The sequence below is a fragment of the Dermacentor andersoni genome, chromosome 9 (genome assembly GCF_023375885.2).
Source record: "Dermacentor andersoni chromosome 9, qqDerAnde1_hic_scaffold, whole genome shotgun sequence".
Lineage (NCBI taxonomy): Eukaryota > Metazoa > Arthropoda > Arachnida > Ixodida > Ixodidae > Dermacentor > Dermacentor andersoni.
Window position 1 is genome coordinate 48314811 of NC_092822.1, and position 25142 is coordinate 48339952.

The 25142-nt window shown below is 47.2% G+C and overlaps 1 protein-coding gene across 3 annotated transcripts in view; it reads right to left on the reverse strand.

Moving 5' to 3' along the window:
* The window catches only part of LOC126528005 (solute carrier family 22 member 6-B-like), a 39721-nt gene extending 25660 nt beyond the window's left edge, over positions 1–14061 (reverse strand). For 2 of the 3 annotated variants that reach the window (XM_055069072.1, XM_055069074.2), the window contains exons 1-2: positions 12864–14061; positions 7222–7650 (exon numbers count right to left, since the gene is read on the reverse strand). In XM_055069072.1, coding sequence (XP_054925047.1) covers positions 7222–7602 — 381 coding nt within the window. In that variant the 5' untranslated portion in view covers positions 7603–7650; positions 12864–14061. Of the gene's footprint in view, positions 1–7221; positions 7651–10079; positions 10420–12863 lie in introns of those variants that run through there. The other variant, XM_055069073.1, reaches the window with a different exon arrangement.
* Between the last annotated feature and the right edge of the window lie 11081 nt (positions 14062–25142).

The window sequence follows — 25142 nt, forward strand, 5'->3', positions numbered from 1 at the left end:
TAGCGACACTTAAAATACATAAATCATATAAATCAGACACAGACCTCACAACTACACTACACATAGTCACACCTAAGGTCACCATGTGGAGGCCAAATCCGTGTCCTGCAGGTAATTTAAAAGAAGGCGAGAAACCTCCTTCCTATCTAACCGGTTCCCGCGCGGGAAAACAATGTCCTGTATAGAACTGTGGGGAATTCCTGTCCTCTTGAGGGACCCGAATAATACGCTCCTTTCCGCGTCATACAGAGTACAGCACATAAGGTAATGTTCTATGTCACCGCACACACCACACGTTGAACATAATGGTGACAACGCCAGGCCAGTCTTACACATCCACGCAGGGGTACGAGCAGAGCCCGTGCGAATGCGGAGCAGTAAAGTGGCTTGGTTTCTTTTGAGACCCTTAGTCACACATGGCTTGTGAGGTGAGCTCCACAAAGAGTGGAAGTGGCACGACACCGCTTCTCTGAAGAGTCTCTTGTCCTCTTGAGGCACTTTTCTCAAAGGATTCCCAGACAGCGCTCTATGGGCAAGGCTGTCCGCCATCTCGTTGCCTATGATACCTATGTGTGAGGGCACCCATTGGAATCGTATGGAGAAGCCTTTGATAAGGAGAGTGTGCACCGAGCGTAGGGAGCTTAGACATAAAGCATCAGTAGTGAACCCATACTCTAACCTTTGAAGGGCGGATTTCGAATCTGTAAGAATGACTACGGGTTGAGGCGTACAAAGCCGTAGCTTTTTTAGGGCTGCCTCAATGGCAACGCTTTCGGCCGTTGTGGAGGACACGACTGTAGTGAAGCGAACCGACCAATCATACTTTAAAGCGGGAATATGAAAAGCAGCTGCACTAGATCCTCTGACCTTGTCCACAGAGCCATCAGTAAAAATTTGAAGATGACGTGCATATTCAGTTTCAAGATGTTCCAGTACGAGCGAACGTGTCGCCGCCAAAGGAGAACTCCGCTTAGCACGAACGTGAGGAATTGTCAACGAACAATCGAGGCTCGCGAAAGACCAAGGTGGATTCAACCTCTTAGTTCGACCTCTAGCGTCAAGACCCAGGTAACCAATAGTATTAAGGGCCAAGTACGCTCGGGACTCGGATCTCTTTCGAAGGCTCTGTAGAAGGGCTCGACCGGCTATCGTCTGTTTGAGGCGGCCAATTTGCATCAATAGCCTTTGTGAAGCGACTAGGCTAAGAGGTCTCGATAGAGACTCATAAAGTACTGCATTATTAGGAGCAGACTGCGGAACGCCAAGAGCCCTCCTTAGGCCCTTTCTGTGCAAAACCTCAAGTCGTTCCAGCTGTGATAGTGAGGGGGAAATTAAAGGGAGCTGGTACATTATTCGACTCGTCACTAGTGCATCGTGCAGCCTGATCATTGAAGAAGGGTGATTTCCCCATTGCTCACTTGCAACTCTACGGATCACATTGAGACGCGGAGATAGTGATGTCACAATAGAGTCCACAGCTCGTCGCCACTGTAGACGGTAGTCAATGATTACGCCCAAAAAGCGTTTGTACTTCAATTGACGAAGGCAAGATTGATCAATGTCTATCTTCAGCCGCGCATACCGTCTTCCTCTACCTGGAAACATGATGAAGCCAGATTTTTCCACCGAGAGAGTCAACCCTACACCTTGAAGGTAATTTTGAACTGAAAGTAAGGCCTGTCGAGCTATCAGAGCTAAACGCTTGTGTTGATATCCGCTTAACCAAATACAAATGTCGTCCGCGTATATCGACATATGGATATGCCTGCAATGTTTTTGCACTTCAGCGGGAAGACCAGCCATTACAACATTAAACAGCGTCGGGGAAAGAACACTTCCCTGAGGTACACCTCGCGATACCGCCCTTTCGGTGCTTATGGTACTTCCTAACCGCACTTGGATTTTACGATCACTGATAAGTGAGTGAATGAAGCGCAGAAGATAGCCCTGTACGCCTATGTCCATCAAGCTATTTAGTACTGAACTTTGAAGTACGTTATCATAAGCCTTTGATACGTCTAGGAAAATAGCTAGTGTTGAGAGGCCGAAAGCTCTTTGATGTTCAATGTGGCTTATCAAGTCCAAGACGCTATCTTGCGCGCTTAGACCTGTGCGGAATCCAGTCATGCATGTTGGCAGAGCCCTTCTATCTTCAAGCCACCATGATAAACGCTTACTTGCCAGCTTCTCCATGAGCTTAGCCACACACGACGTCAATGATACAGGTCGATACGAGGCCAAGTCTGTCATTTCTTTGCCGGGTTTCAGCACTGGGACAACACAAGCCACCTTCCATGAAGGAGGGACGTCGCCAGTCTCCCATACTCGATTGAGAAAGCTTAGGAGCATCTTCCGGTGTTCTAGAGGTAGGTTCTGCATCATCTGGTTGGTAATGTCGTCAGGACCTGGTGCACATCGACGCCGCAGGCTGCTGAGTGCTGTCTGTAGCTCTCGAAGTGTGAACGGGGCGTCCATAACAGACGTAGATGTTGCAGGCCGAGCGCACTGAATTCCTGAGCTTGCACGTACAAATGCATCTGCAAATTCCTCTGCCAAGCAAGCGAGAGGTTTCTGCTTTAGCAGTGCAAGCGCTTCGAAAGGCTTACGAGGACGAGAATCACCAGCAAGGCTGCCAATGACTCGCCAAATTCTCGTCATTGGTGAAAAAACAGACAAGCTGGCGCAGAAGGACGCCCACTGCGACCTACAGAGCTTGTTCGTATGGCGACGAATGGCAGAGTTAAGCCTGTTATAGGTCGTCTTCAAGGATCTGTCGTCCTTCTTCCGCATCATTTGTCGCTCCGCCCTTCTGCGCGCTGCGCAAAGGTTCCTGAGTTTTAAATCTGGAGTCGGAAAATGATTAGGCAACTTGACCGCCGGGGTAGCTGCCATCTTGCCATAAATCATTTTTTCTATCACATCTCCAGAAACACGTGCAAGTTGCTCCCTGTATTTGTCCCAATTAACAACATGGCTTCTTTTAGTGCCGCGCGTATTGAAGTCGGCAGTAAACACAAAAATTGGGTAGTGATCACTTCCCATGCGGTCAGGTGCAGTTGACCACTTCACACGAATGTCAGGTGAATGCAGAGTGAGGTCTATAGATGTGGCTGAGGCGGGAGGCCGGAAGAAAGTGGGACTTCCGTCATTGGCCACGCACAGGTCCAAACTGTCGATAACTTCTACCAGTTCGCGTCCGCGGGAGTCTGTGTTCCTGTCACCCCAGACCGAGTGATGGGCGTTGAAGTCACCGCAGATAATTCGGGGCGCTGGGCAACGGTCACAAAGCTGCTGGAGAAACAAATCCATTGCTACCTTCTTCCGCGGAGACACGTATACGGATGCAACTGAAAGAGTTCGAAAGCCGAGCCGTATCTTCACAGCCGCTACCTCAATGCTATCGGTGCAAAGATCGGTAACGTTCACAGCCACATGAGGAATCTCTCTTCGTACGTAAAGGGCGGCACTTCCTGTGGGAAATGACTTTATGCTGCAATTCTTGTGCGCAACATATCCAGTCAAAGATCTCCCCCTTGGTAGGCCAGCCTCCGAGAGCGCCAATACTGGAACACAAGTTTCTTTCAAAAATAATTTCAGTTCTGCTAATCGACTTAGAATCCCAGCGCAGTTCCATTGCATAATAAACGGCACTTTTCGGTGATTTTTGGTTGCACGAGGTTGAAGAAAACTAGCCATATTATAAGGCAAAGTTCGCTGCGAAGGCGGTAATCATGGACTCAAACGAAAGAACGAGCTGTAGAAAGGTCTTCAGGGTGCCAGCCTGCATCGCTTGAACATAGGAGCGGAGGACTTCAAACAGAACTCGCAGAAGGTCGGACAGATCCCGATTTTTGAGCTCCTTATTTTGTTGAACGCACTGCCTCACCACTTCAACAAAAGATGCGGACTGGGACTCACTCTTCGTCGCTGCAGCTGGTTTCTTCGTCTCTTTTGAGGCAAGGGAATGTCCTCCTTGTCTTCGAGTCTGGTTGTGATCTGGTCGCTGAGGAACTTGGAAAGTTTTGGTTGAAGCAGATCGAACAACCGACTCACTCACAGAGGACTTTGCCGTCTTGCTAGGGTCAGGTCGCTCACTGACGTCGCTTGTTACCAAGCCACGAACTTCCGACTCTAACGCAGGGAACTCAACTTCCGACTCTAACGCAGGGAACTTGTCACTTCCAGGTGTCGGCTTCTCAGTAGGTCGTGGTTTGGGACCACTAATGAAGGACACTCGACGGTGTAAGGCGCTTACACGGAAGGGGCAGCCACCGAAACTCGCTGGATGGTCGCCCCCACAATTAGCGCAAGCAAAATCTGCCTTGCAGGCTTTGTAATCGTGGGCGCCACCACATCGTTTGCAACGTTGATCTTTGATGCAAACTTTGGCTACATGCCCAAAGCGTTTGGCACTTAAAGCATCGGGGAGGAGTTTCAACGAATTCTTTGACTGCATGCTTGGTGAAACCGAGGTTAATTTTCTCTGGGCGCTCGGTGTTGGGAGCAAACGTTAGCACAACAGAGGTAGTAGGCTTCGCTGCCCATTCTTTTTCTTGAGTTTCCACCCGGCGCATCATACGTTTCACGTGCAGTACACCTTGCGGTTTCAAGTAGTCAAGAAGGTCGCTTTCTGAATACCACACTGGTACTCCCCTAATAACACATGTGTTCGTCATGTAGGAGTGGGGCAACCGGGCTTTAACTCTTATGTCACAAAGCTGAGAGCACCGGAGAAGAACGTCAACTTGCTCTTCCGTTGCGATATCTAGATGAAGAGCACCTTGCGTAGTGAAGCGACTGCGAATCGGAGCAGATCCCAGCAGCACTTTAATGGCTTCGAAGAGCCTGATAGGGTTCTGCTCTCTAAAATCAGCACCTTTCTCTGTTGGTAAAACTATCACTGGGATTCCGACCGTTCTTTGCTTCCGATGACTCACCACCTTGAAGCCGTCGCTGTCCACTTCCGCCATATCAGCCACTTCCTCGTCAGGGTCGACGGTAGTGGAGTCGTCCCCACTGAGCGATAATGACGTACTGGACTGCTGATCGTCCCTGATGACTGGCAGCTCCACGCCTTGCGAGGCCATGGCCGCCTCCGCCACGCTGGCTTCCTTCGGATGGCGCTGTCCCTTTAAAGATGTCGGCGCCGGAGCAGCCGTACCCTTTCCATAGGGACAGTACCGCCTTAAAGATGCGGCCGTCTTCCCAGGATATAAATAACTCACTCAATGAATAGCAAAACTTAGGGAAAATTACAGAGCTGAGGTGACAACAGATCGAACAGCGTCGTCGTCTTCTTCCCTGACACAATTAGTACATGACCGGGGTAGCCGGAGAAGTATGGGAGAGGCCTTTGCCCTGCAGTGGGCGTAACTAGGCTGATGATGATCATGATGATGATGATGACCCACTTCACGGTACAGGCGCGGTTTCGTGGCCTTTCGAGACGTTTGGCGCGTCAGCCACGTTGCATAGCGACAGTTTCTATACAAAAAGGGAGTGAGTGTGCCTTCTAGCGTATGACGAATGCGAAAGTTATAGGGACCTGTTAATTTACTGAATAAACTTTACTACAAGATTGTTGAGAGCACGCCGTGACTGAAGTGTGGAGGCCTATATAATCTGGGACCCCATATACGTAACTGGGCGCGTTTGTCACCCAAAATTTGCTCCGCCTCTCTTATCGTAATGTGTGGCTGTGGTATGTTTTTCTACGTGACGAATCGCGTCGTGTCTTGCTACTAAACGCGTTTCAAAATCCTGAACTTGCTTCAAACCTACCTCAGTAACCACAAGCAGCAAGTAATACCTAAAAATTATGCGCCTACTTCGCGAACCGTACTAAAGAGTGTGCCACAGGGTTCCGTTCTGGGGCCCATGCTTCTCTCACTCTACATAAATGATTTCCCTGCAACGCTTAGGCATTCACAGGCTTTGATGTATGCTGATGACGTCGCTCTTCTATTTACCGGAGACCATCTGCTTGATATACAGCATAAAATAAATGCAGAGTTATATAATCTTTTTTAGTGCATAATTGACGTCCAGTAAACTGACCCTTAATGTTAGTAAGACTAAGTATAGAGTTTTTCATTCCAGGAAGAAAAAAACTCAATACTGAAATACTGCACATATCATTACGAGGTACAAAACCACAAAAAGTTGTCTCCTACAAATGTTTAGGCATTTTCTTCGATTCAGACTTGCACTGGAAAACTCTCATCAAAAACCTTTGTTCAAAGCTTGCTTATGGATGTCATATTCTTCTTAAGGCTCGCGAACGTTTCGAATATCCTGTCCTACGTATTATGTACTAAAGACCCTCAAAGAGGATATCACAGACACCAAAGTTTCAAGCTCCTGAAACCACTCTGGCGGTTCAATCATGTGCTTGAGGGCATCAAGCCTACAGGCTTGATGCCCTCAAGCACATGAGACTAAGACTTTCACTTAGGTGTTCCCTCGCCGACCTTTCATCTACGTGGGCATTCCTGACATCCATACGCGTTTTCTACACGCTGCTCATACACAAAAGCATTATCAAGTCAGCTGGCACTCCAACTGTGGCTGCACATGGTAAGAAGCGAATACCGAAAGGACTTAACGGCAGTTCTTTCTTCATAGTTCGTTTGAGAACATCCCACAAGGAAACGGAGTCATGGCAATCCAAGAAGATGTGCCAACAGATGAGCATCAAAGGATAGTTTGACATGTCAAAATCGAGAAGCAGTTTTAGTTTCGCGGAGAAATGCGTCTCGCACAGACATGGTAGATGCGCTATCACCCAGTAACAAAACCTCACGCTTGAACTACAAAGAAAAATTTGCTGTCCGTATTCAGTATCATGCTCGGAAGTACCACAACATCAATTTTCACTTGCGATTGGTATTTTAACTTCCAAAAATGTCCTAAATGAACCGCCGACCCGGGACGCTGTATGGGCTGTTACTGCCGATTTCGATAGCCGTTTCTTGCTCTTCACGCGAGGGATATGCAACGTTTTCTTAATTCAGTGATACCTTTCAGTCAACACGTCTGTCTAGTCAAATATCTTCGTCAGAGAAGCGCAGGCTAGTGCCGGGAGGCTTCGGCGATAGCACATATACCAGTGTTTAGAATGATAGCACATATGATAATGATAGCACATATACCAGTGTTTAGGAGCGTCCCCTCAATGGAGCTTCATTCGTCGTAAAATTTAAAAGTTATTGCTAAACAAACCTCTGGCACTGCCGACGACCCTGGTGTCGATTCGTTGTACGACCACGCGTCGCACGACACTGTTCTCGACTGGTCGACGAGCACTGCAGAAGCGTTGTAAATTAGAGCTTCTGCAGGGTGCATCCTGCAGGACTCGTATTTGGGGTCGGTCCCCAGCAGAGGATTGTTTATGACGGGGATGGCTTCGGCTTTCCACCGCTGCTCCGTCCAATTGGCGAAGGCCGAGTCACGTGGCCTCGAGCACCAGTGTTCGACGTCCGCGGCGACAAACAACGCTGTGAAATATGTCCAGGAGGACGGAAATGCGCGCACGAAGGTCAACAAGCAGACGATCAAGTGGTACCACCGCGGCGGTCCAATGAGAGAGCTTATTTCCTTCATGTTGCCTTTTTCGCCAGCTTGACGTTTTCAAAACTAGGAGTCTGGCAACTGGAAAAGCAGAAAAAAGAAAACAGAGGTTAAAGAGAGAGCGAGAGAGAGAGAGAGAGGGAGAGAGGGCAAAGTTTTAATCAATGCGGATTGTTATATTATCCTGGAATTAGGCGACGCTCATGAAGAACAACAGCTCGATAACATTTTGTCGGATATAGACGCACAGTCAGTCAATGTATCAGCGACAACCTCGAATCCACTACCTCGTGGCGTTAGTTTTTCGACTCTGTGAATTACTTCATTTTGTTGCGATTTGTCAAGCTCGTTCTCTACCCTCCTCGTAGAAGCGTTATGAACGGATATTAGACAAATGGCTCCCCTATGGGGTTAAACGAGAAGAAAGGGGGTTAACCGAGGGGCCCGATTTTTATTAGTCCACTTTAATTTCCATCAATTTATTGTTGCTACATTTCATTTATTAAGCACAAGTAATCTCCCCTATGTTGTCATTGGTGTCAGTGTTTGCTGGCTTCTTATGATATCCCCTATGGGGGTGACAGACGAGCTGGGCAAGCTGGAACGGGATGAAGACTGTTGGCTTGGAACTATACAGGCAGTCACAACTGTCATGCACCAAGATTTAAAACTATGCAAATACCACCTAGCTGCACAGAACCAAGGTAATATTGTTTGCCGTCGCTTAGAGATACAGAGTATATTTTGCATTCCGCCTAATTACTTTACTAGTCTTAGCTGACTAATAAACTTCTCAAATATTATAATTAGATGAAAGGTGTCAATCAGAAAATTGTAGAACAACATGAAAAACTCCCGATACAGCTTTGTCTTGCTCAGTGTGCGCTAAATAAAAGGGGTTTACTGAGCATGAAAGAAGCCCGTGAATACACGCTAAGTGCCTCGAGCGGCCAGTCGCGCGGCTATATTTTCTTGTATTCGCGAGCTACTCTCACGATTGGTAAAGCTCTTTCACCTAGCACGTATTGAGGAAATAAGTGAAATTGAACGCTCAGCGGTGTATTTTGCCACATTCTGCAGTTGTAAATGAGATATTATTTTTGTCATTTCCCTAGCTTGAGCTTTTTTTTTTTATTAGCGCTCTTACTTGCGCGCTTTTTCTGCCTAGCTATTCCTTCATTGCCACAGAACGTGGTCCTCGAATACATAAATAAAGCTTGTATTTTGAGAGTAGGACGCATATTAACGTCAAGTGCGACAATGTACTTCTCCTGCCTGCTATGTTGCACAACCTACGTCGTCGCTCAAGTGTACGAAGCCGTCGGTTCTCGTCGATACATTTCAAAAATGCAGCGAAACTAGTAATACCTGACCAGGAATAAAAAAAAAAGATTAACATAAGCGTATGCTGCCTAATACAGTTAGAATAAACGTAAAAGAAGATGACGTGAAGATTCTTGAAAAGATAACAGGGAGGTGACAAAGAATAAATTTAACAGTTTACCTTGAAAAGCGCAGCACTGACTGCGATGTCAACCATTAGCGTGCGTTTAAGCTGATAGACCTTTTCACCGGATAATTCGGTCACTATAAACAGATGGGGCTTGCGCCGCACGTAGCCTATAGGGAGCGTCGAAAGTAGTGCAGCCAGGCGTTGCTTCAAGCCTGAAGCTATTGGGGGCGAAGACTCACGGAGTCACCATCTGTCGGAAGCGCCTCCCTTGCGTAGTATGAGGGATCACGCGGCGCGCTCCTAATAGGTTTCGCTTACCGCGCTCAATAAAAACACCACGCGGCAGCCCACCTGGTAATTTACGTAAGTACTCTCAAAACGAGGGAAGTTGTTGAGTGTCGATTTAATAATCTTGGGCGAACTGAAAGCACATAATTGTTAACAGGCGCTATCTCTTTATCGAATACGTACAGTGAACGCCACTGCGCGCGATCGCAGCGATGAAGTCTCCCGAACCGGCTTCTTGCGTGAAAGGTACGCAAACGCTGAGAGTAAACTATGTGAAATATGTTGTCATAGTGAGTTGTCTGTATAACCAAATGTAACATAACAGAATGAAGGCTAAATTCAGCGATCGCGCGGGTTCGCAGCGACAGAATGCGCGTCTGCATGCATGTCCGCGCACAATGTTTTGCTTTCGCTGTGAGTGCGTTCTCGCACCGTGGCGTGAGCTTTAGGCCGTAGCATATGAGCTTTTGACAATACACAAGCAAACATTGTTGCGTGGACGCTATCAGAAGTGTTCAAAAATACCTTCGTTATACAGACTTCGACTCTACGTACGGCGATTGAGATGTGCCGTCGTGACGATTCAATCCATTTTGTCTTCTAAATTCTTGGACATTTCAATATTACTTCTCAAGTTGTGTCGCACTGTATGTTTATCGGTATTCTCAGCGTGCGATTTCCCTCTGCTTCTTTTTCGTAATCCAGTTTATTAATTCATATAACAAAGATAGCCATATGCCATGCCTTTTATTTTTAAAGTGCGACTTACCTCTCCCTTTCTGTTCCAGTGAACTTGCCAGTATCTCGCATCAACAAGTTCATAGACCAAACGTCATGACATTAGCAAGGGAGCCGGCGCGGGCGAGCGTCTCAGTGCGCGTTTTCTGCTACTCACCGAACATCGACGTGCGCTTAGACACTTCAGCAAGGCTGCTTCCTACTTACTGGATTGACAGCTGTGGCAGACTCACATTGGATCTGCGAACTAAATTAGCTCGCAGCTTGTATCTATCAAATACCTTTGCCCTTGCATAGCATTACTTGCATAGCATTACGCAACTTGCGTATCTGCCCGTGTAACATACGTAAATTAGCATTCTGATCATTTGTTTGCCGTCCTCCACCCCCCACCACCCCGCGCCCCGTCTTGAGTTCGCGTCCCCTACACTGTAAAATAATTGCACCCTTAAAAGTGAAAAATTGTGTAAATGTGTCTGTAACTCATGCCGTTCGGGTGTCGGTAAAATAAATAACGCCCTAAGGGTGTCAGTTATAGATACATTTACACCCTTTTTCAATTTTAGGGGGGTAAACTATTTTACAGTGTATATGGTCTTCTTACCGTGAATACTTAATCCGCATGTTATAAGCCATACGAAGCCGATATGCTCGATTCATTTCCCGCAGTTAGAACCACCTGTCAGGCATTACTCAAACAAAGCTCGAACTTTCCCTTCAATCACTAAGTAGCCGACGTGACATAGCACTCCTGTCTGTGCTCCATAGATGTAGTCACGAAATGACCCCATCAAACTTGCCACTGGAAAGCGCGTCTTGCACATCAAGATGACTTTATAATGATTTAAGCTTCATTTGCATTTATGGGAACACTAATGCACTTAACTTCAAAGCTTGGCCACAAGTAATTCGGTTATGGAATTCGCTTCCTAACAGCACTGTTGTGCCAATGAGCAAAGATAAATTAAGACAACTACTGAACCCGCAGTTTTCATCATAACAAATATATTCGTCCGTAAATATGTCATGTCATATAATACGTGTCATATATGCGCCATTTCTGTCTCTTTTTTAAAGTGAAAGCTTTACTCGCCGCGAAGATGCGATTTCGCCGTGGCCGTGCTCCAAGAAGGCACATGACGTCACACCGCGTTCCTCGACGTTGCGCTCGCCTCCGCTAGCTTCGCCAGCTGTGTCGCATCCTGATAACATGTCGAAGGATTGAAAAGAAGAGCTCGCGTGCGCCGCAACCGCAGTTGAGACGGCAGTATGGACGGCGGCAATTCTGATAAGCAGGCCTGGAATCGACACCGGAACGAGATGAAGTGGAAACGAATCGCCCAGGAAACAGAAGAACAGCGCGCCGAACGACAGGCTAAACACCGCGACATAGCTAGACAACCAGACTAACGTGGACTTGCAATCAACACTGACCAGGGCTAACCATTCTATACCTTAGCTTTCGCTACGTATATCCTGGCATAGCCGAGCTGAGCCACTGCAAATTTTTGTCCATTGCGCCGTTCTGTATGCCGGGTTGAATTGTCTCTTTCTCTGGTAGTTCTTGTTCTTTCCAACTTTTTTTTTCAACTTCTTGTTTCAGTTATGCTGTTTGTTTTATGTGCTCGCGGTAGGTGCGTTATCTTGCACGAGTGATGTGCAGCGTTTTACGTCACTGTGAACTGTGCTTTTCATTCCTTTCCGGACAAATCTTTGTATTGATTTACCATTTCTATTCGTAAGAGTGTTTTGCAAGCACGTTATCATTGTAAACATTTTTAGCTCTCAAGACCATTTTAGCTTTCACATTTTTAGCTCTCATGTATCGGTTTTCTGTCATAATGTCTTGAGCGAGGCCCCCCTTACTAAGTGTTCCCCTTAGGGCCTGTAAGGTACTTTCAAATAATAAAATGAAGTGATTTATAACAAAGCTTCTTGCGTCTATAAGCGCTCTGAAACATGTTATCCGCGTTTTCACAGTGTGCTGGGAGAAATAAGTAAATATATTTAGAAGGAATCCAGAACAAGTTAGGGTTTATGTGGAGAAAATTTTTTGTCTCTTAACATGGGTTATATTAAAATTACTCGGCAATCGCTTTTTTACCGTTTAGCTGTGTTATGAAATGCTTGCAGAGCTTCCCCGTGGTTCTGCGAAAAACTAAACAAGGTGCAAATCTAAATTCGGAGATAATAGGGCGATGTTCTGCAAGACGTTTACTGAATGTAATAAGTGTGTAGAGTAATTACAGTCATTGCAGAAAATTACTTATACAAGTGTTTTGGACTTTATAACAGTGTTTTAAGAACCGCGTAGGAAGTTCGCCCAATACCTTGAAAGAAGTGAACGCGCGAAAAGGTTGAAATTTAAAGGAAAGCGGAGGACTATTAATTTGATTACAAAAAGTTCAAAAGCGTTAGTCGATAACGCGTTTTGTAAAAAAAATCCTAACAAAGCGTTCAAAAGCTATTACGACCGTTATGCGTAATGCTTTCCAAGGTCTTAGGAGAACTCTACACGGCACCGACTTCGTATTCGGTGGATATAGGGGTCATGTTGACGGTAAGCTTCACGCTTCTCGCTTCAGTGTGAGCCTTGCAAGTATTTTCCGAATACTCCTTTCATCCAATGACTGCGTTCTTATTTACTGGATTTTACTACATACAAATTTAAAGAATCCTAAGGCAACGCACGTGACAAACGATTTACCAATCTTCTTGCCTAACACTATTCTGTACTGCAAACTTAACGCTTCCTTGACAAACAGAGACCATTGCAGCGCGAAAGTTATTGCTCCCGAAGTGCATCTCGACTGACCTTTCGCAGGTGCTGTAAAACGGCGATCACTGACACGAATGCTGATAAGCTGCCTGGGGAACAGTCCCGGGTTACGAAGTCTGGGGTACGGCGGCTTTGTGCTATAGTGACGTCTATCCGGTTGCGACGAACGAAACCAAACATCTGTCAGCCTGCATCCGCCCTCGCACAGTGCGGCAGTCGAGTTACAAATTTCAACTGACTCTAACTTTTTCACGTTCCGGATGCACTGCTTTTAACTTCTACAGGAAACCACCAAGTTGTTTCGCCCTTGAATACCATTTCCACGCGGCACATTTCAGAAAAGCCATCGGAGACGCTCGCGGAACGGAACGAGGGAATCCAAATGAGGCCACGATTACGGTCGTGGCTTCTTCGACGTTTCTTCACGATAAAGACCTGTCCTTATCACAGCTTCTAGTGGCGCCGTTATTTATCGCCTCCTTTAGAAGAGGCTCAATATCGGACGTTCTCTATTCAATTTTTTTTTTTGCGGACACGAGCCTGCCTTCCCGTTTTTCGTTGTTTATTTTAATACGCAATTTGTACTTGCTTTTTAGGACTGTGGGGAGCTTTATGGGAATAGAGCGAGGTAAAATAATGCATCCGGTGATTCATTCCTCGGAAACGTACAGTTGTGAAGCCTTGGTCAAGTTAGTAATTCGTATAGCAAAAAAAAGTGGATACAAAATGGAGGGCGTGTCCTTAATTAGGTGATCCGTGCTCCATCCGCTTGTTGTTTTGAAAATGCAAGTGTTTTACTCTTGCAGGGACGTCTGTGGGAGCAGGTGTTTCCTGTGTTGCGACACCACTGACCCGATCACATGATAGTCGGACTCTCCCGCGTGTAGGTGCGCGCCTGAACCGTGTCCGGAGAAAAGGGAATTCTGGAGGTTGAGCTGAAGCCGGGTGTTTGGACCTTTACGGCCCCACCGCGGAGGCAGCACACCTCTTCGCCTGTGCTTCACATAGACGGCGCCTACAGATTGACCCACCTGGAGGAGATTGGGAGTTGCCTTTTCTTCTACCCCCTTTCGGACCCTTTTCTTTCTCTCCTACTTCAATTTTTATTTATCAATACTGTAAGCCTTGAAAGGTTCATACAGGATTGGACATACAAAGAGTACAGGCGTAGCGCTTTGCTATACAGGGTTTGGAGCAAACTCAAATAAAAAACAATGGTTAGAATCGACGCACCATATAATTAAATACAAGGAAACAAAAACAAATTATACAGTGCATGCGCCATGTAAAGTGTAAGAACCAGGTAATACAAGAAACAAAATTCATATTGGGTGTGCTGTGTAATATACAAACACTATCAAGTGTAACGTATATTAACATACCATCCAATGGACAAACGTGCGCAATAACCAAGCGCAGAAAAGTACGAAAGAACGTATGGACGCCGGCGCGTGTGGAAGAAGTTGGGGCAGGGCAACACGTCATTGATAAATCTCTGAAGAACGTTCAGCCAAGACGACCACAATGCGGTCATCATTCCGATAATGGCTCGAGGTTGAATTCGAGTGTCGACATGAATGAGTGCACAGATTGTGAGCAGATAATGTCACTTGGGAGGCAATTCCACAGATCTATTGTTGAAGGAAAAAAGTAGTTTTTTTACTGTGCTGCAAAGCGAAAGGAATGGTCTAATACATTTATCATGGTTAGCTCGGCTGGAGTGACGTCCGGGGGGCACCAAGTAGTCGGATTTTGTTAAGTTTATCATGTCATGGTAAAGAAGGTAAAGGAACGGCAAACAGGCCAACCGCCTCCGACCAGCAAGCATTGGTATGCCTGCTTGTGTGCGGAGCGCAGTTACGCTCCCGTACCTCGAACACTTTGTGTATATGAAACGCAGCGCCCTGCTTTGGATCTTTCCTAATGGCAAGTTTAAAAACTTTTGATGCGGGTTCCATACTGTGCTGCCTTATTCTAATATGGGCCTAACCAGGGCTTTATAAGCAGTTAATTTCACCGAGGTGGGCGCGGTCGCTAGCTTTCCTCGTAAAAATCCGAGTTCTTTGAAGGCGCGTGCGCAAACATTATTGACATGCACGTCCCATTTCAGCGATCTTGTTATTGTGACACCTAGATATCTGACTGAGTCGGCTCGTTCCAACGAAGTATCAATTAGTTTAATTAGTTTAGATGTGAAATTTAAGGCCTCTTTTTTTCGTGTTACTGTCATGCACATAGTTTTCTGTGTGTAAATTTTCATGCCCCATTTTTCGCGCCAGGTAACGATGTTTTGTAGAGACTTGTTAAGCTTTGTCCGTTCATCGACTGTGTATATGACACAGTCGTCCGCAAAAAGCTTTATTTTTACCCCTGGTTCCATACATGTAGACAAGCCGTTAATATATGCAAGAAACAGAGTTGTTCCCAGAACCGATCCCTGTGGCACACCAGAAATAAAATTAATGTAGTCTGATTCAGTATTCGTCACGCGAAGAAACTGGGACCGATTCGAGAGGTAGGCTTCGATTCATGAAACAATCTTGGGATTAATACCACTTGATTTCAAGATTAATAAACTGTGTGGAACGCGGTCGAACGCCTTCTAAAAATCGACAAAAATTGCATCAGCTTGCAGTGTTGAATCGATTTACCACAAAGTCGTGTGTAATTTCGAAAGCTTGAGTTACAGTTGAAAGCCCTGGCCTGAAGTCTTGTTGTCTGAAGTGAAATAGGTTGTTTGCTTCCCAGATAAGTCACGATAGCCTTATTTATTCTATGTTCCATTAGTCTGCAACATGTGCTGGTTAGGGATATTGGCCTGTATGTGTTTAGAAGCTGCTTGTTCCCGCCTTTGTGAATTGGCACGACCTTCACGCACAACCAGTCCGCGGGAAGCACTGACGTTTCAAGTGATTTACCGAAAATTTTATGCAGGAAGTGGGGCAATTGACCTGCGTATCGCTTGAGGAAAGTGCTCTATTTGCCGCAGCAAATTCAAAACGACGGACTCTGTTATCAGGATTTCAGGCATTGCTGATTCGTACTCTGATCAGTGCATATTAGGGACGTGGGCACGTCAGAAGACCGACTGAAAATATGCATGGAATAAGCTAGCGATAAGCTAGCGATAGTACGCGCATCCTCAACCACTATACCGGCAATGTCCAATTTGATTGGAGGACTTTCCGGTTTTGACAGATGCCACCAAATATTTCCGAGGCTGATTCGTCATAAACTCAAGTAAAGTATTATTCCGCTTTATATTTTTGAGCTTGGCAGGAATAAAATTACTTTCACAGTGTGCAATCCCACCTTTTAATTTTAACCATAGGTCGTTGGCGTCCAACGTATTATCGTCAAAATCATCTTCCATAATTCGTAAAAAAATCAATGATGATTTTATCATTTGCCCATGTGTAATCCTTAACCAAAATTATGTTGTCAGTACTAGGGTGATGTTGGCACCCATGCCAAGATCGTCAATTGTCAATAAAATCATATTATGGTCGGATATACCCGGTTCTATACTAACTTCAGAGGTTAAAGATGCGGACACGAACACAAGGTCTAGGACTGAGCACAGTTGACCTTGAACGCGTGCTGGTTCATGCAGAAGTTCAGCTAGCGAGAAACTCTGTGTGATATCAAAAAGAAGGTCGCAACTTTTGACTTCTTTATTGCCAAGTAACAAGTTATCCCAATCAACGCCCCCCAAGTTGAAGTCTCCAGCTAGAATTAATGTGGTTCTTTGGTAGATGGGGGTGTATAAGAAGTCGTACAGTTCTACAAGGTAACTGTCCGGAGTGCTTGGTCGTCTGTAGACACCGACTCTTAGTAAATTGACATCATTGACACTTATTGTACACCATACGCTCTCACGATCAGCAATACCGGTTTCTCGGTGAAAAAACAAATGCCGCTAAACATCAATAGCAACACCTCCACCACGACCGTGCCGATCTGTGCGTCGCAATGCATCGGAGGGAGGAACCACCTCAGAATCATGCATATCTGAATTCAACCACGTCTCTGTAATTACGATTACATCTGCGCCATGCAACAGCAGCAGTTCCTCAAATGTTTCAAGTTTATTGACAATGCTTCTCGCATTAAAGCACAGTAACGTTAGCCGGGCAGTACTTTGTATTTGTCATTCATTGGAAGTGCTAGCGTTCGCTGCCACGTGGGGCTTCGAGCGCTGCAATGGTCCTATTTTGTTGTGATCGTTATTCCAGACGTACAGATCTTCATTAATCCTTAAATTGTCAAAGTGTAGACTCACTTTATCGCCGTTATCCCGACAACCTGCCGCGGCTTTCCATAGCTTCTTGCGTATATCACGAATGTCAGCGGAAAGTTCTTCAGAAATTGAAAATTTCTTTCCTTTCGGTTTGAAAGCGTTGCGAAGAACTGTCATTTTTTCTGTAAAGTTATAAAAGCGTAGTATGACTGATCCATCTCGACCTGGCTTTTTTAAGTCAATTTGGTGCACACGTTCCACAGTTCTCACATGAACGTCTAGAATATTATGCAGTATATCTTTTGTTACAAACGATTCCAAGGCTGTAGGATTTTCTATATCGTGCTCATTCACGCCATATATGACGAGGTTATTGCGTCGGCTCCTATTTTCCAGCTCATCAATTTTTCTTGTCATTTGGGCAACTTCACTGCGCATGGCGTGCACATTTGCCTCACACTTATCAAGTTTCTCGTGATATTGCTTGAGTGACGAGAGGGTCGCTTCAGTTTATGGAAGCCTCTGCTGCACATCTGATAGACCAGTTTCTAAGGTCGAGTGCGAAGTTAGGATTTCAGTTACAGCCCGCAATATTTCATATAGTTTATCGGGGCTCGGATTTTTCTCTACGTCACCACTCCGTTGCAATAGCATGAGAATGACGCGAAATGATTCCAAACAACCACGCAGTGTGCACTGCGGTCTCGGCAGCACTACCAGACAGACAACATTGCTCTTAACGCAGGTACCAAAACACTATTTTTTACAAGCCTGTACGAAGAACAGTGCAAAGTAAGTCATAGTGCTCCGGGAAGTGCTACCAAGCCCACCGAGTAGTGCTTGGCTGGTCGGCTTCCTTTTAAGCTGGTCCACCGATGTTCCAGGGGTCGCTGGTGAGCCAAATGAACGATCCAGGTGTGACTCAGCCAGCACGAAATCCGTGTGACCTGAGCACATCGGTATCGATGCTGGCAATACGCCCAGTGCAGTGGAAGTGGGTTGTCGTGTGATCGACGCCGTTGATGCCATCGCCTTTGCCGAGACAGAGAAGGAACCAGCGCTGCATCCACGTAACCCCAGCGGGATCTGCATGAAGAACAGTACGAAGTAAGTGATAGTGCACCGGGTGGTGCTACCAAGCCCACTTTTACATCCTTCCTATCTTCTATTCACTCTCCTCACTTCCAAAGTTGCAGCTGGCATGGGTTAACCTTGTGTAATATATCCAGTATTGGGTACATATACTCGGATATTAGGTTATAGTGGCGGTGCATGGCTGGCGTCTGCAGGTATTCTTCCCGCCTTGTAGCGTCCCCTTGTTGGGTTCGGTAGTGGGTGGCTACCATCGCCTCCGAATTTTCCAAGGTTTATATGGCTAACAATTACCGCTCCCCCCATTCAAGATCGCCCCCTAAAAAGAGGGCGCATAGAAGCAGCTTTGCAGTTCTTTTTGAAATGAAATGAAGACACCTTCCCAAAGTAGCATGTCCTTCGCATTGAAGGCAACACAAGTTTATGAAAACTGTCACTTTTCTAGGAGCTAAATGCCTAGCAAATATAAATGGACTTTGCTGTAAAGCCTCAGAGATGGCAAGCGGACCCCGCAGGGGCGTCTGCGTGAGCAGGCGTTTGGTGTGTTGCGACACCACGTACCCGAGCACACGAGGGTTGGACCTTCCCGCGTGTAGCCGTGCGCGGCTTAGCCGTGTCCGGGGAAAAGGGGATCCTGGGGGTTGAGCCAATGCCGGGTGTTTGGACCTTTACGGCCCCTCGGCGGCGGCAACACACCCCTTTGGCCTCTGCTTTACGTAGACGGCACCCCCGGACTGACCCACCCGGGGGAAATCGGCAGTCGCCTCTTCCTGTCTCTCTCTCCCTAAACCTTAGTCTTTATCTCTCACTTTTTGATGTTTCCTGTCTTCTTCTTCTCTTCCATTTACTTCCTTTCTTCACGGCGGCTAGGGTTAACCTTGTGTATGTGCCCTCCCTTGGGTATAATATATTAGGTTATAGTGGCAATGTACGGTTGGCGCCTGCAGCCTTACACGTTAAGGCCTGCAGCGTCCCCATGTTGGGCTCCGTGGTGGGTGGCCGCCATTGCTGCCGAAAACGAACTAACAAATTATGGGAACACCCGCATTTCCCCGCCTACTTGATCGTCACCCTCAGAAGAGGGGACGCACCGATGACATAAATTCATATTTGACCCGCACCAAAGAGAACTACCCGAAATACCATGTTGTACATAGTGAGAATGCTGCAAAACAGGCCAGACTCATTTCACCATTCATAGTTTCAAAATCCTTGACCGAAGCTTTAGGGTCAGGATACAAGGTGACGAAAATGGCAAGTGGAGATCTTCTTCTTGAGATCCCACAGAAAAATCAATACGAAAAGCTAGGCAGCCTGGTGACCTTTGGCAACATTCCAGTTTCTGTTACACCTCGCCGATCAATGAACAGCTCACGCGGAGTCGTCTCAGAGGCAGACCTTCAGGATTTGACAGAAGCTGAACTGCTGGAAGGGTGGAAAGATCAAAATGTGACCGATGTAAAGCGTATTATAATTAGACGGGACAATAAGGAAATCCCTACAAAGCATCTTATCCTAACATTTGCATCCAGCGTACTGCCAGAAACGATTGAAACAGGATACATCAGATTAAATGTTCGACCATATATCCTCAACCCTAGAAGGTGTTTCAAATGTCAGAGGTTCGGCCATGGCTCGCAGAGCTGCCGTGGTCAAACAACTTGTGCAAAGTGTGGAGTGCAGGGCCACCCCTCCGAGAACTGCAGTGGCACACCTCACTGTGTGAACTGCAGTGGTGACCATCCAGTCTACTCACGCTCCTGTCCGAACTGGAAGAAAGAAAAAGATATAATCACCCTTAAAGTCAAGGAAAATATTTCGTTTAAGGAAGCCCGTAAACGGTGCTACCTTTCCACAGCACACATTATGCTGATGCGGCGCGTCGGGGGGCAGCGTCGCAGCGGTCATTGCCAAGTGCCCAGCCCGCGTACAGCGAGCAGGTACCATTGGCTCCTGCCCCCAGGGTGGAAGTAGGTAAGCCTACTCCATCCAACTAGCAACCAGGCCAGGCTACCCTTGGGTTGCCGGCTCCACAAGAGTTACTTGCGGCAACCTGCGCTACACGCAGCGATCCCGCAGCACCGATAGCGGCCACGAAGGTAGGCGCAGCTGAGGCTGCCGCGACCTGCCCCCCCCCCCCCCCCAGCGCTGGCACCAGCCGGCGCAGCCAAACTCCACAGGGAGCTCCGTCGACCTCCGGGTTGGTGGGCGCAGGGGTCTCGCCTTCCGAGGTGAGACTCTCCCGAAAAACTTCTCGCTCGCAAGAGCGCGTGTCCAGCGCCTCACAAGAGGCAATCGACACAACACCTATCCCCACGGCGCACCAAGCGCCTAAGGAGCGGCGAGGCTCCCTCGAACGCTCCAAAAAAGGCAAAACTCCGGTTACAGGGCCTCGCAAGAGCCCTGTAATCTAACTAATCATTTCTGTTTCCGCATACACAGCACCAATTTACATTAAATATGGATACACAAATCATACAATGGAATATCAGAGGTCTTCTGAGAAACCTTGATGATGTACAAGAACTCATCCACCAACACAACCCAAAAGTGCTGTGCTTACAGGAAACACACCTAAAATCAAAACACACAAACTTTTTCCGACAGTATATAACGTTTCGTAAAGATCGCGATGATGGTGTCGCATCATCGGGCGGTGTTGCCATTGTCATCCATAAAAGCATTGCGTGTCAACATTTACAGCTACAAACGCCTCTTGAAGCAGTGGCGGTTCGAGCTGTTCTCCTAAACAAACTCATCACTATTAGCTCTCTCTCCATACCGCCACATTACAAATTAACTAAACATGAATTCCAATCCTTTATAGATCAATTGCCAGAACCTTATGTTGTTCTTGGCGACTTCAATGCACACAACTACCTGTGGGGCAACCCTCGTATAGATGCGCGAGGACGTCTTGTTGAACAGTTCCTTTTCTCTTCTGGTGCTTGTCTTCTGAATAAGAAGGAAGCGACATACTATTCTCTTGCAAGCAGAACATTTTCTTCAATAGATCTTAGCCTAGTCTCCCCGTCACTATTGTCTGAACTTGAATGGGAAGTATGGGAAACCGATTTGTAAAAATGAATTGGCGAAAGTCTGCTATGCGGGTCCTTAGACCCCTAACATTCCACTGAAAGATCGACGCCCTTTTAACTTCAGTGCGGAAGGGGACTATTGGTCGAGCCATGATGCTTAAACGATGCTAGCAAGCACTGGATTTAGTGCATCCAGTATTTGCAGAGCACTTCGAGCTGCTGGGGTTTGCAGCTTGTTCAGTATGATGCGCATTGTATTAATTAGCATTACATCAACTCCACTACATCAACTCCAAATACATCAACTCCACTCAGACTGTCCGGTTACGAATCTTTCGTCTCGTCCACATGCGGAGCGAGCACGAAAGTAATCATCTACATCCGCACGGACATTACATATGTCGCTAACGCGGTAGAGCCTCACGACGACAACCAATATGTCTGCCTGAATATCCAAAAGAAAGATGTGTCATTCACACTAATTGGAGCCTACATATCCCCAGCGGGCCACTTTGACGGCGAACGACTCAAGAAAATATTAATGATGAACAATGGCCCCTGGGTTATCACAGGTGACTTCAACGCGCATCACCAGCTATGGGGAAGCACAAAAATTGATTCCAAAGGCAGGAGTCTCGCCTCCTTTGCTGCCGACCATGATTTGTGCTGTGTGAATGACGGCAGCCCTACGTTTTTGCGAGGCACCACCTATAGTAGCTGCTTGGACTTAACTTTGGTGTCACGGCGCTTTGCCTCGAGCGTCCACTGGTTTACGGACATTGAAACACATGGAAGTGACCATATTCCAACATACATAAAGATCAGAGGAGTTGAGCAACGCTCCTCTACTGTCTTGCGTACAGTTGATTGGACAAAGTTTAAGAAGGATATGGATGACGCATGTCGAGAAGGCCTTTCACACACTATCGAAGATACAATCGCAGAGACATTGAAAACATCCATCTGCTCGCTCACAAGGTCAGCAAGGCGAAGAGACTTGGATATGGAACTGGAGAGGCTTCGTGCGGAACGCCGACGGGCGGAGAGGAGGTATCGGCGCACGAAGTCCGTCTTGGATCTCAGGGCTTCACGACGCATACAGAAGAAAGTACAGCGTCGTATAGATAAACTGGATGACAAGCGATGGAAAACTTTCTGTCAGTCGCTTGATCCCCGAAAATCGCTCTCGCACATATGGAGAACTGTTAGGGGACTTCGCTCATCTCCGCATCAAAGGAAGCCCTTCGCTGCTCTGGCCCTCTACCAACTCCGCTCGGAACTTCAAGTGGCTGAAGAGTTCTGTGCACGGGTTGCTGGGTCCGTGGCCATCATTACTGACGCAGCATTGAATGACATCCCTGAGGCACGTGTACCAGAAATGAACGTGCTATTTTCACTCGAAGAGCTCGATGCTGCGTTGGCGACCTGCAAACGTTCGTCGTCACCAGGACCTGATGGCATCACGTATGCTGCCCTATGCCACCTTGGACATGACGCACGTGATGAGCTGCTAAGCTACTACAATGAGTCTTGGCAGAACGGCGCCGTTCCTAGACAATGGAAATCAAGCCGCTTGATCCCCATTCTGAAACCTGGAAAGTCTCCGCTTGAGGTCTCATCATACCGTCCGATTGCGCTTTCGAGCCGCGTCGGTAAAGTGATGGAAAGAATGATTCTTGCTCGCTTGGAATGGTACCTAGAGCGATTCAACATCTATCCGGACGCCATGACGGGCTTTCGTCGAGGTCGCTCGTCCATCGACAACGTCATTGACATCGTTACCTGGGTCCAAAATCAAAAAAGCCTCAAGCGCCTATCAGTGGCACTTTTTCTAGATATTAAAGGAGCATACGACAACGTCGCCCATGAGGCCATACTGAACTCGCTTGAGGCCGTTGGAGTTGGTGGCCGGATGTATCAATGGATACGGGACTATTTAACTGAGGTGCTTTTTCTTACAGACTGAAGACGGCCCAACTTTGGAACATTACATCAGGCGTGGTGTGCCGCAAGGTGGAGTGTTGAGCCCCATTCTGTTCAACCTCGTCTTGGTAGGACTAGCGGAGTACCTACCGCGGTCAGTTCACGTCTCAATATACGCCGACGACATTTGCATCTGGGCTTCTGCGGTGACTCGACCTCAGGTACGAGCCAGGCTTCAGCGGGCGGCAACCATGACGGCGTCTTATCTACGAGAACAAGGCCTCAGCGTGTCTACTGAAAAGTGCGCATTGGTTGGCTTTACGCGCAAGCAAATGTCATCGTATCCTGTTTCAATCAATGGTCAAGCGGTATCCTATTCTAAGACACATCGCTTTCTGGGTGTAATCATTGACCGCAACCTCTCGTGGAGCCCTCACTGCGTCTATCTAAAGAAGAAATTGGTTGCCATTGCTCAGGTCTTTAAATTTCTCTGCGGCAAAAACTGGGGTACACCAGTCCGTTCTATGATGCAGCTCTACAGGGTACTGTTTCTCGGACTCCTACGTTACAGTCTACCAGTGTTGTCAAATGCATGCAAGACGAACTTTCGCGCCTTGGAGAGCATACAAGGTCAAGCCCTACGCACGTGTTTAGGGCTGCCTCGGTGCACGTCAACAGCAGCAACAATTGCCATCGCTGGGGACCATATGATCCAGACACACGTAGTGTTCGACTCGCTCAGGGCGCACATTCGCCATCTGTCAAGGATCCCCGACCATCATTTGACCTCCCTACCAGCCGAAAGACCTCAAGCGACCTTTTCACGAGTGATTAGCGCTCATCAAGAGTGCATACCGTCATCTTTTACACCGGCGACAAAGCCTTCATCTCCCCTGTGGTGCGTACGACAGCCTCAAGTGAATTTTGATATTCCTGGAATTACAAAAAAGTCCAATCATCCATCGCCGGCTCTGAAGCAACTTACGCTCCTATTACTACACCAGACGTATCATGACCGCATACATATATATACCGATGGTTCAACCTCACGTGCCAGCTCAACTGCCGCATTGGTCGTTCCAACCAAGAAGGTTACAATTAAATTCAAATTGTCGCACACGACTACATCGACATCGGCAGAACTTGCAGCTCTCCATGCCGCTATGATCTACGTCACCGAAGAGCCAACAGAGAAATGGGTCGTATTTTGTGACTCTAAGGCAGCCCTTCACAGCATCAAGTCTGCATTACGTCACAGAATATATGAGCAGATGATATCTGACATCAGGGAAGTGCACCACCATGCTCTGGAAAGGGGGCACACCATTACATTTCAATGGATTCCTGCTCACTGTGGCATTGTCGGCAACAACCTAGCAGACAAGGCTGCCCGGTCTGCCCACGAAGATACCCAGACGCGTTCAATACCTTTGGCGAGGTCGGACGCTGCCAGGGAACTTCGCCTACATGCACGCAAAAAGTCGCAAGATCTATGGAGTTCAGGTGCCTTCAACTGCCGATTATATAAACTGGACCCCACGCTACGGCTACAAGTGCCATCTAGCCTTTCCCGCGGTGAAGCAACCTTGCTGTACCGCTTGTGGCTGGGAGTAGCGTTTACAAACTCATATTCCTTTCGTTTGGGAATGGCCGAGAGCCCGATGTGCGATTCCTGTGGGTGCGAGGAGACCATTGAGCACCTATTGTGTACCTGCCCCCGCTACGATTTACAACGCCTCCCTCTGCGGGAAACTTTGCACCGACTCGACTTACGACCTTTCACCGAGTCAAAGATACTCGGACCGTGGCCCCACCCGTCACTGGCACGAAAAGCGAATCGTGCATTACTGCAATACTCTAGGTGCACCGGTTTAGGAGACCGCTTATAGTGTCCCTGTGCATAGTGTCCCGCCCAGACGTACTCAGTGCTCACTCTCTCCCTTTCTCCTTTTTCTATTCCCCTTTCCCCCACCCTCAGTGTAGGGTAGCAAACCGGATACTCTTCTGGTTGACCTCCCTGCC